This window comes from Meriones unguiculatus, chromosome X, assembly GCF_030254825.1.
Source record: "Meriones unguiculatus strain TT.TT164.6M chromosome X, Bangor_MerUng_6.1, whole genome shotgun sequence".
Taxonomy (NCBI): domain Eukaryota; kingdom Metazoa; phylum Chordata; class Mammalia; order Rodentia; family Muridae; genus Meriones; species Meriones unguiculatus.
The window spans coordinates 138116044-138128141 of record NC_083369.1 but is presented as its reverse complement, the minus strand read 5'-3'; the positions used below and the strand labels follow the sequence as shown (position 1 = coordinate 138128141).

The window sequence follows — 12098 nt, the reverse complement described above, 5'->3', positions numbered from 1 at the left end:
ATTTCTAATATCAGAGATCAGACCTCTACTCTTGCCTGATGCATCTAAAACAAAAAGGGGGAACTGTAGAGAGCTGCGGAATGCTATGCCTTAAAGATGGAGCTGGTTTCCGCCTTCCACCTTCCCGATGGTGAGTGCTCTCTGTCACGAACAACTCCACATTTGGCTAAGGCCGAGGATCTGGCTTGCTTCCATGTATGTGGACCTATCTGCATTGCCCCCGTGGCACGCCTGGGTTGGCTACCCAGAGGCTATTTAAGCTGTGGGCTGGCTTTCCCCGGGGTCCGAGGATTGTTCAATGTTCCTGAATAAACTGCATTGAAAAAAAATAAATAAATAAAAATAAATTAAAAAAAAAAAAAGTGTGGCCTTACTAGATTAACTATGTCACCAAAAACAGATTTTCAGAATTTAAGGGCCCTGGGCCTCTTCAGTTTTCTCTGTCTGCTGCTTGTGGGTTAAGGTATGAACCATCAGCTCTCAGCTTGCTGCTCCAGTTATCATGCCTGCATGCTGCCACTCTTTTCCAACTCCCATGGTGATGGGCTCTTCTTCTTCTGGAACTGTAAGCCTTTCTGTAAGTCACCTTGATCATAGCGCCATACCACAGCACTGGAAACCTAAGACACCTACTAGAAAACGTTTTATTCCTTGCCATATAAACTGAAACTGCTTCTTAAAAGTTCATTTCTATAAGCTTCTCGTGTAAGTTGGATATGGTGGCTCACACTTGTAAATCCAGTACTTCAGAGACTGAGGCAGGAGGATTCCCCCACAGGTTCAATACCACTCTGGGACTACATAGTGATTCTGAGGCCACCCTGGGCTAAATAGTGAGATTCTGGATCAAAACAAAACAAAAATTCAGTTATGTAAACTTATTCTGAAAAGACAGTGAAATCAGGCTAAGAATGCAGATGTCTCTATCAAGCTATTGTCTTAATTTTTTCACTTATTTTATTATTTTATGTGTATATGTGCTTTGCCTGCATGTAGGTCTGTGAATCAGATATATGCACTGTCCACGGAGTCCAGAAGAGGGCACTGGATCCCTGGAACTAGAGTTGCAGACAGAGGTGTTAGGAACTGAACCTAGATCCCTCTGAAATAATCCAAGATTGTAATATTTGGGTAATCTCTCCCAGTACACCCTAAGCTATTTTTAATACAACTATTAGATTTGTCTAGACATATTACAGGAGTTTTCTCCAAGACAGTCATCTAACCAAAATACTTTTCATCAAAAAATACCTGTCACTCCTGAAGATACTAAAAGACACTGGCTGAATTTAGGATCTCCCTAGAGCAGCCTTGAGATAGAAACCTCAGAGTGTACCTTATTTGGCTGTAGGCAAAGCCATACAGAGCATAATGAAAAGATATATCTAAGGTTTGTTAACAAATGGGTACTATGGCAGACTAAACCAGAGTCTGGATACTATGGAAGCCTTCTGAAAAACTTTCTAGAAAAAACACGCACACACACACACACAAAACTATCCACTGGCATCAAGAGAGGCATGGGAGTTTATCCTCATCACTCAAGAACAAAGTATCAGGGCTGCCCCTGAAACTTTCCAGCCACGGAAACATGAGCTTTGGTTGCATTTTAAGGTGTCTGGGACAAACAGGGAGAAATTTGAAGTATGTTTATCAACCAATCAAAGCCTTATAATCTCCTGAAGTACATATTGGCCTTACTTTAAAGAAAGTATCGGGGCAAAGATTAGCTCACTTTCTGAAAAACAAACAAACAAAAAGCAGCTATGCTGAGCTCCAAATACACTGAGAGATAAACGTACACTTCCATTCTCCGTCCTTGCAAGGTAAAGATACTGACACAGCTATCCATATTATTTTAATCTTCTTGAAGCTACATTATAGTCTTCTAGCTCCTAATCCTATAACCATGTAAAATTTTCATAACATCATCACCCACAGACTACTCTTACCCTAAAGACTAGTCACTGTGAAATTACATCAGAATTTGGAACAAAGTACAGGAGGAAATTTAAGAGAAATTTTTGTCTGATGAACTCATTGCAGAGAATCAGTTCCATAGAGAGATCCAGATTCAAGTATATTAAAAAGTAATCTCTAACTTTACTGTGAGGAGAGTACTTTATTAGAACAAGTGAAATATCCTGAGCTCTGCCAAGACACTGAGGTCATGCTAGTGTGAGAGCCAATGAGACTCTTTGCTTTGGTGGAAAGGGTAATAATGTACACACTGCTAGCAGTCAAGTCTGCTTTGGTTTAAACTGCACACAGATTGAGAAAATATTTCAGGAAATCATATCGATAGTTTGCCTACATACATCATTGGAAAGGCCCTGGCAGCTCCCCAAATGATATCTGAGACAGTGTTGTCTATGCTGTCACCTGTACTGAAGCAAAGGCATCTCTCTTACATTGTGCTCCTTAGGTTTCCTGGGAGGACACACCCTGCCTCACAGGAAGTAAGGGAAAAGGTAGTACTCTCTGACACCCCCAGCCCCAGTGTAGCTCTGCAGCTGCTGGCTCAAAATAATTCCCAGAAACCCCAGAGCAGCCCACCCACAAGGCCCATAGCCCTAGACCCTCTTCCCACCACCCAAACAGTAGTCTGATTTGGAGTCTTCTGAACTGAACCCTAAGAACACAAGGATAAACTGTCATCAAAGGCTCTGGCCAGATGCTGATCACTGATCTCTAACCATAAGAACCACACACTGTCTCGGGAAAATGCTAGTGATCTTATTTACAAGTTACCATGATACAGAGGACCAGACTGCAGCCAAGTACACAGTATACTGCCTGGAGCTGAAGCATTCTTATTCTCTTAGTAAAGAAGAACTTCAGAATTCTTGAAACTCAGCAGTGTGGGCAAGTCTTCAGACCCATATGCTATGTATCTCTCTGGTATTAATTCCTGCCCAAGAATATCACAGCAACATATTTACTCGCATGGCAAGGAAAATTGCCAGATCTGTCTGCTCTTTCACCTGACACACAGAGGCCTTTGCAGCAGAGATATAAACTGGCTCCTACAGGAAAAGAGAAGGGCTGTGGAGGCAGGGGGCACTTCACCTGGCATGCTGGGCTGGAAGACTTTATTCAGATCCAAGGAGGAGGCTCTGGAATGGGTTTTCTGTGGCCGTGGTGGCGGGGTGGGAGGGTCCTCACCCCTTTTCATAGCCTCTTCTATGGAGGTGCTAGAGTAAGATCTGTAGCAAAATAAGGGAAGGTCAGAGGGAAAAGAGCAGAGCTTTATTCCCTGAAGCTGGGTTGAAAGAGAAAACACCCCAGAGTCAAAATGACTATGAAACAGACAAGCTGCCAAAAGAACTATAAATTCTATTGTTCCTTAAATGCCATTGTGTACAGCAACTGTCCAAACCCAGCGTAATTGGGATATGATGTCCTTATTGTATCATAGACCTAAGTTTACACCGTCTCCAAAAATGTTTTATATAATTTCAAATCAGTTTTCTGTTGTAGTTGTTAGTAAGAATAGTGTGTAAGCCTTTCAGCTTGCATACTTGAGTGTTTTGGGGGGAAAGGGCTTTCATGGTATTAACTGATTAAAAAAACTGGTTTACTCCCAATGTGATGGCAGGCACACATGGGACTGGGACAGACACCCTGTGACTAAGAACTCAAATACAAGGGGTTGTGCCACAAATAACACTTAGGAAAGGGAAACACATCAATCAGCTTCAAGAGGCTAGCCAGCCTTGCCCTGGGAAATAAGGGTTTTATGAAAATTTTCAAAGCAAAGACGCAATTTTAACCTTCTTTAAAGTGTAGCAAGGCACAGCTAAGGTGATGACTTTTGAAACAACAACAACATTTGAAGAGATGGAAGAAAAGCGAGAATGTTGCCAACTCCCATCTGTTTCTGCTTCACTTCTTAAGATGTTGTTTTAGCGCTTGTGAGGCAGAGAAGAAAGCTTCCTGCACTAGCAGCCAGGATATTTAGTGGCACCTGCTTATTTCCTATGTGAAACTCCATACTTTTAGGTTTATTGATAAGATGGGCACCCAATATGATAAGGAGGAAAGTCATGGAGAAAGTAGATGTGTCTATCTCTTCTGTTCAGCTTCTCAAATGACTTTATATCAAATCGGAAAATTACATCTGAATCAAAGATACGACTGAGAAAGAAATTACCTTCAGGAAGCTGGCTTCCGTAATTAGCTATTACAATAGTTCTTCCTGCATTAATTGATGCTATTAAACACCTTTATATTTAGTAAAGTTGTTTTTGACAAAGCAAAGATTTGTTTGTTTCTAACTTTTTTTAGGTTTGTTATTTGACCACTTTATACATGTATAATGTGTGTACATATTATTACAGCCCCCTCTCTAATTTCCCTCCCATTTTTATTATCCCTGATTTCTCCCATGTCTCCTTCCCACATCCATGAGGTTTTTTTGATTGTTATTTTGGGTATTTTTTTCCTTTGTTTATGAGACCCACTGAAGTTTATGTGTGTGACTAAGAGTTTGGAACTACCCATTCAAGTCTGGTGAACTCCTTGGTAGATACACAACTAGAGACCATGCCTTTTCCTCTTCCAGAATCCATCAGTAACCAATAGTTCATCAGGATAGATTCACACGAGCTCCAATTCATAATTAACTGCTACAAGGCAAGGTTCTTCTTATCCCCAAACAGAACAAGACAAAAGTTTCTCAAGGTCTCTCTGTGCTTGCTGAAGGTTTTGTTTGTCTTACAATGAAGCAGTCTTTGAGACAACCATAATAATGATACAGGGCATGCTCTTGGGTTGATACTTGTACCATATCTGGATAGACAAGGCAAACAAAGACAAGAGTTAAAGGAAAAGTTCTCTAACTCTGCCAGACACAACCAAAGAAAATTTACCAAAGAAAATCAACAATCACTCTATAAAGTAAGCTAGAGTTCCTAGCCAGAAATTAAAGAAAATGTTTCTATGCCACATACAGCTTTGTTGATATCTTCTACTCAAAGAAGAAAGGATAAGTGTAGAAACATAGGTGTAATAGTTTGTGTGTGCATGTATGTGCTTGTATGCACATATACACACTACCCCATACCACATATCTCCTTTCCATATATGATCTTCATGCTTATATTTTCACATGGAAAGGTACTGAATACCAAATAAGCGAGGCTGTATGGCAGGACTGTGACCAAGTAAAACACAGTGCGCAAGAAATTGGCAAAATAATGGACAACAGAATAGCAGAATGATAATTTTTCCTCTTTCCCATATACTTCTACAAGGCTTTACCACTTGACAGATAAGGAAAATAAAAAAGATGGTTTGACACTCTTAATCTCAGTAAATAGCCAATTGAAAATAAGGAAAATAAAAGTATCCATATTGTACCAGGAGGCCAACCTCTAAAAGAATAATATATAAGATTTGTCCAGATCATTACTAGTAAGCATGTGCCTTTGAGATTTTTATACTTTCATTCATTTTGAGGGAGAGAAGAACTCAGCAGAAGCTTTATTTATGAAGTTCAATTTATGGTTAATATGGTATATATCAGCTCATGTCTGCAATTCATGGAAAACTTTTCTTAACGTAAAAATGGGTAAATATTATCATTTCTATCCAAAAGCTAATACAGACTAATATGTATAAAATATACATGAATGTAGGTATCTGTGGTTTATATGACCATGAAAATGAAACCTAAATTCTTTGATTTATAGTGAGATAGTCTGTCCTTAAATTTCATAAAATATGATAAAGCTTAAATCCACTTGGGAGGTGGTATAGAGGAGCTGAAGATTGGGGAGGAAAAAAGTCACTGAGAGTTAAAGTAAAGCAAAACAAGCAAGCAAACAAAAAACAACCAAGCCTGTATTACACTGCACCTCTACTGCTTAAAGGTGGTCCCAACATTTCTTGTCTGTAGTGGGCTAACTCTTTTAGTGTCTCATTATTTTCCCATCTGCTCTTCTCTTCTAAGTCTGATAACAGCTACAAGTCTGCTCTCTTGGTTCTCCTTCTTTCATTTCTGGCTATTTAAAACTGTGGAATTGAGTAAAGGTGCTATGAATGGCTCAAAGAGACCCCTAAGTAGTGCCTACCTGAAGCCCAGTGTGTCCTTGAAGTCACCATAAGAATTTTCCCTTCTCTAGATTTAATGTTTCAGACTTTTTATTGGTTAGGTGTTCACATTCACAGAAACTTTAGCTGTTAACTTTTAACCCTGGTTGCCTCTTAACAAAGCTATACCCACCCCATTATTTATCACCCAACCCCAAGTCAGTCATGATACACAAACTACTACCTATCAGGGGTACAGATGACAATAGCCACCATCTTCTAGCACTAATGCTCACAAAGACTACAAGGCTTTCCAGCATCACTATGTAATTGAGGCAGGCCACTCGCAAGAAGTAAAACAGCCCACATATTTTATTCACATCTAAAGGTGAAGCAGATTTGGGTGTGGGTTTGGGGTTTGGAGTTTATCCCTAGGCAGGGATAAAGCACACAGGGCATCAAATGAGAAATGAAATAAACACTACCTGGATCTTGGTCTTGCTTTGAGACTGTTGCAGTCCTTAGAAGTTGCTGAAACAAAAGATTATTTGTTGGTTGCTTGGGTTTTCATTTCTCAATTAATCGGGGATGTAAGGAGCACCTGGGCTTGTACAGAACACAGCAACAAGTAAAGCTGAGGTTGATGTACCCATGTGAAGAACACAGGGGCTTCTACACTTTCATAGTTCTCTGATTTTACTTTTAAAGTCAAAGGCGCAATGAGAAGGAAAGAAATTCAGCATGTTGTCTTTCGCTGGGACATTGAGAGGGCATTCTCAAGTCTAAATGGATTAATGGAGACATTCCAAAATAAAAAGACAACCCACTTAAGAGTTTGTCTTTTTATATAATGATAGATTCCTACCTGAGGGCTTCTTGGGCTCTCATCGTAGTCTAATAATAGACTTGAAACTAGTCTCCCATGAAGCTTAGGAAGAAATATATCTACCTACATATTTTCCTTAACTATATAACATTTTCAGAGACAAACGTAGTGGCTAATACCAGGATTCTAGATGCAGAGGCAGGAGGCCACAAGCTCAAGGCCAACCATGTCTACATATTGAGTTAGGCTCGCCAAGGCTAATTAATGAGATCTTGTGCAAGTGTCTGTATGTGTGTATGTGTGTGCCTGTGTGTGTGTGTGCACACATGTACACAAAGCACTATGGTCACAAGAAAGCTGAGCTCTTACAAAAAAAAAAAGTTAAATGGTATGCAGCTTTTCCTATAAGAAATATCCCTAGCCAGGTATGGTGGCTCATGCTTATGATCCCAGCACTTGGAAAGCTGAGTCAGGAACATCACTGTGGTTTTTCAGAAAAGTCAGGGTAACACAGTAAGTTCCAGAATTGCCTGGCTAAACTACACAGTGAGACCATATCTCAAAAACTTCCCTCCACAAAAAGAGAGAGAGAGAGAGAAAATAATCTTGTCCCCGTGTCTCTGTAACCAAATCGGACAAAGAATACTATGAAATAAAATCATTAAAATGTGCTTCAACCATACATTTCCTCATCAAACCTAAACCCGAAACTAATGTGCTCACTACCAACACCCATGGAGTCCACTTTCCCAACAGAAGATGTGGGGAGTAATTAGAAACACTTACAAAAACATCAATCCTCTTTTTGTGTTTCCATTCATTTTTGGAAGGTGCCTTTAGAAGCTCATAGCTCTGCTATGGTTTTGCAAACACTGCAAGTTTTCACTATAAAAATCTACAAGAAGAATGCTACTAATGGGGAAAATATAATTTGTTTCTTTGTTTCACATATTTAGCCAAAAGAAAGTGTCTGGCTGTACTATTCTATCCTTATTTATGCTGCTCCAAAGATAAAAAGCCTCCTCTGGTATAAAGCAGTGTAGATTGATGATGATCATTAAAACCCTTGGGTTAGACAAGCAAGGCAGGAAGGATGGCTGAAAATTCTCATAAATGCTAGCAAAGCAAAAGCAAACTCCCAAGAGAGTGAACCTCTCCTTACATGTGGTCAGCTGCATAACAAAGAGCCATTTCCAGCTTGGTGTCCAAGTGGGTTCCCTAGTAATGGAAACAAAGACTGTCTCTGACATGAACTCAGTGGCCTGCTCTTTGATCACCTCCCCCTGGTGGGGGAACAGCCTTACCAGGCCACAGAGGAAAACCATGCAGCCACTTCTGATGAGACCTGATAGACTAGGATCAGATGGAAGGGAAGAAGGACCTCACCTATCAGTAGACTGGGGGAGGACATGGAGGAGAAGAGGGAAGGCGGGTGGGAGTGGAAGGGGATAAGGGAGGGGGCTACAGCTGGGATACAGTAAATAAACTGTAATTAATTAAAAAAGAATATTTTTTTTTTAAAAAAGAGCCATTTCTCCTGACCTAAGCATTTTGGCTTGCTGTAGTGAGAACAGGCATGTTTTCCCTTCCATCTGAAATGCTGCCATATTCCCCTCCTCACCATGAAAGTATGGAACAGCCAAGGAGACTGAGACCCTTTTTGTTCATATCATGGACCCATACCTGAGCAAAGAAGAAATAACACTTCCATACCTCCTCCCAACTCCAGGTAGCAAAGAATGGCAACCTATATGGGGACTCCCCTCTCTCCCAGCCAATGAAACTGCCCTGAAGCTAGGAGGCAACATGTGGCCAGATTCAGGGCAGTGCTGGAGGCAGGCCTCTGACTAGGCCCTCTGTGTTCCTCTTCTCCCTCAGGACTCACTGCTTTCCAGAAATATTTGGGTAGCAAAAGTCCTAGCCATGCAGCCCTGCTAGGCCACAGAAGAGGACTTTGCAGCCAGGCTTGAAGATACCTGATAAGCTAGGGTCAGATGAAAGGGGAGAAGGACCTCCCCTATCAGTAGACCGGGAGAGGAAATGGGAGGAGATGAGGGAGGGAGAGTGGGAATGGGAGGGAATGAGGGAGTGGGATACAAGGTTAATAAACTGTAACTAATATTAAAATTTTTTTAAATATTTTAAAAATAAATAGAAGTTTTGTTTACTATTAAAAAAAAAGTCCTAGCCATGTTAAAACACTGTTTATCAGACCACCAGACCATGGTAACCAATAATTCCTTTGTCATTTGTCTTTATCATTATCTATGTGCTGGTACAGGGATGGGTGTGGAAGGAAGGGTGAGCACTGCTAAGGAGAGACAGACAGACAGACAGACAGACAGATGAAGTAGGGGTGTAGATGAGCTATGAAGAACAAACAGGAACCAGGTTGGGGGTCCAGAGATACTCCTCCTAGCCATGTCACCAAAAAAGCTGAGCTTCCCTTTCCTCACCTGTTAAGCAAGTCCCTCTCTCACAGGGACAAATAAGAAGGCTGGAGTCCTAGGAAAGTGAATGTCCTACAGAACTGCAAAGAGTTCCTTTTGTATAGGACATGTATAAAGGCTCCTAATATCCTAGGCCTTCAAATCTGGATTCTGAATTTAGTTCCTTACAGAATTGAAAATTAAAAAGAGGCTCAGATGGAGCAGGAAGTAGAAAGGGTGAACTGTTGCACTGCAGAAGGACTATGAGCTGGTCATTAGCAATGGACAGCACCTAGTACTGTCCCCAGCTGTCTGGAGACCAAACTGCACATGACCCGCATCTTGCCATGACCCAGAGGCGAGATGAAAACCACTGATATCTGTGCACCATATATGGTTGAATTGGGCTAGAATGGAACAAAAGGCGAGAAACCTCTTGGATTTTCCTGATACGTATCCATTCAACAACTAAAGGGCTAAGAGGATGTGCGAAATGTTTAACAAGGAATTCCCATTCCCTGATGACGTGGTACCCCTCATCTATTACCCACCACATCACCTTCACTGCCATCAGTAGCATTATCACCATGTATGGGGATGATAGGCAGAGCAGAGGCACACTTTTCCTCTCTGCCTGCAAAGATGTATCTGAGGCACAGCTTGGTAAGTCGGTTCGGGTTTCAGACTACAAAAGCCTCAACAGTACCAGTCTAGTTAAATCTTCTCTCCACCCCCCTGACGGCCCTGAGAGCCAACTCAGCTTCCTGGTGCGTATGAGTATCTGCAGAAACGGCAAGGGGCACACTGGGTTGCAAGCTCAAGCCAAAGCCAATGGATGGATCACAGCTTCTCATTTGGCTGGAGAGAGGGGAAAATGACAACCTCCTGAAACACTCCAGGTACGTTATCTTTTGTCATCTTTCCAGAAAATGAGAAAAGGAAGAGGACATACATCTAATGATTGACCTTCTAAAAGGTTACAGTGACACTGAGAGGAACTGTCTCCAGTACTTTGACCGCCGTGCAGAATTATAATTACTACTTTACCACTCTCCTATCCCCCAGGGGGAGACTGTGCTTACCACCCAGAAAATAGGCTATTAAGTTAAGTTTGAGATGAGTGATTGCATCATATCCAGAAGGGGGCAGCAATGGGAAGAATAAATCAAAAAAGATACAGCATGTTCCCAGGCAGTGCGAAACGAATTTAGATACACTTCGTGTGCTGTGGCACACCTGTTAGGTTTTAGCCAGCGGTGCCAAGCCCTTGTCAAAGAACGTTAAAAAATGAGAATTGAGGTGCATGCCTCAGAGAACACTTGATCTCATGCTGAAATCTCTGGAACAAATAGAAAGATTTAAGAAATCTCAAATTCTATGGGAGAAACATTAATTTAACACTCCAGACTGAAATATCTTTTACTAATACCATGTCACGGAATTTACAAAACCTTCACATCCAAAATCAGAGTCATTAAGAATTGGCCTATATACATGAACTCAGTAGCAGGCTCTCTGACCACCTTCCCCGAGGGGGTGGGTACACCCTTGCCAGGCCACAGAGGAAGACAATGCAGCCAGTTCTGATGAGACCTGAGAGTCTAGGTTCAGATACGAAGGGTAGGAGGTCCTCCCCTATCAGTGGACTAAGAGAGGGGCTTAGGGGGAGAAAAGGGAGAGTGGGATTGGGAGGGGACTAAGGAGGGAGCCACAGCTGTAATACAAATTGAAAAAATTGTAATAAATGATAATTTTTTAAAAGCTTCAGAAAACACACAAAAAAAATTGGCCTATACAAATAAAGCATTTCCCCTATGATGAATGGATCCTAATATGTTTCAAAAGTCAAAATCAGGCCTGAAAATTCCCACTGATTTTAGAGTCATGATTGACTTACCATCTTAATTTCCTATTTTGCAGCACTCCATTTTGGTGGTATTGGTTTCCAAATAGGCCAGAATCACCAAAGAGGACATACCAGAATCACCTGGGTCCTGGTGATTTCTTCTGCCCAGTCCTTCCTATCTCCTCCTATTTCATCGTTCTCCACCCTTCTCTTGCTTTTTTATGTATATTTTATTAATTACAGTTTATTCACTTTGTATCCCAGCTGTAGCCCCTCCTTCATCCCCTCCCAATCCCATACTCCCTCTTCTCCTCCCATGTCCCTCCCTCAGTCCACTGATAGGGGTGGTCCTCCTCCCTGTCTATCTGACCCTAGCCTATCAGGTCTCATCAGGACTGGCTTCATTATCTTCCTCTGTGGCCTGGTAAGGCTACTCCCCCCTCAGGGGGAGGTGATCAAAGAGCAGGCCAATCAGTTCATGTCAAAGACAGTCCCTGTTCCCATTACTAGGGAACCCACTTGGAGACTGAGCTGCCATGGGCTACATTTGTGCTTTGGAAGTAGGAGAAAACAGGGAACAGGACAGGAGCTTACCAGAGAGGGCCTCTGAAAGACTCTACCCAGCAGGATATCAAAGCAGATGCTGAGACTCATAGCCAAACTTTGGGCAGAGTGCAGGAAATCTTATGAAAGAAAGGGGAGATAGGAAGACCTGGAAGGGACAGGAGCTCTACAAGGAGAGCAACAGAACCAAAAAAATTCTGGACACAGGGGTCTTTTCTGAAACTGATACTCCAACCAAGGACCATGCATGGAGATAACCTAGAATCTTACTCTTGCTTTTAAACTTCAAACAAACTTAATGTTTGGGAAACATAAGCATAAGCTTAGGTAGTCTTGATTCTTCTGTTGCAACTTTAAACAAATAAGCTCAGGATGACGAAACATTATTTACATTCTAAAT

The 12098-nt window shown here is 41.5% G+C and overlaps 1 protein-coding gene across 8 annotated transcripts in view; it reads right to left on the bottom strand.

Annotated features, from left to right (window-relative positions):
- Reps2 (RALBP1 associated Eps domain containing 2) overlaps positions 1-12098 on the bottom strand; it is a 262097-nt gene that overhangs the window by 104709 nt on the left and 145290 nt on the right. For 4 of the 8 annotated variants that reach the window (XM_060375349.1, XM_060375348.1, XM_060375347.1 and 1 more), the window contains exons 12-13: positions 6519-6564; positions 3070-3206 (exon numbers count right to left, since the gene is read on the bottom strand). The exons of the other annotated variants lie outside the window; for them this stretch is intronic. In XM_060375349.1, coding sequence (XP_060231332.1) covers positions 3070-3206; positions 6519-6564 — 183 coding nt within the window. The remainder of the gene's footprint in view (positions 1-3069; positions 3207-6518; positions 6565-12098) is intronic. 8 annotated transcript variants of the gene reach the window in all.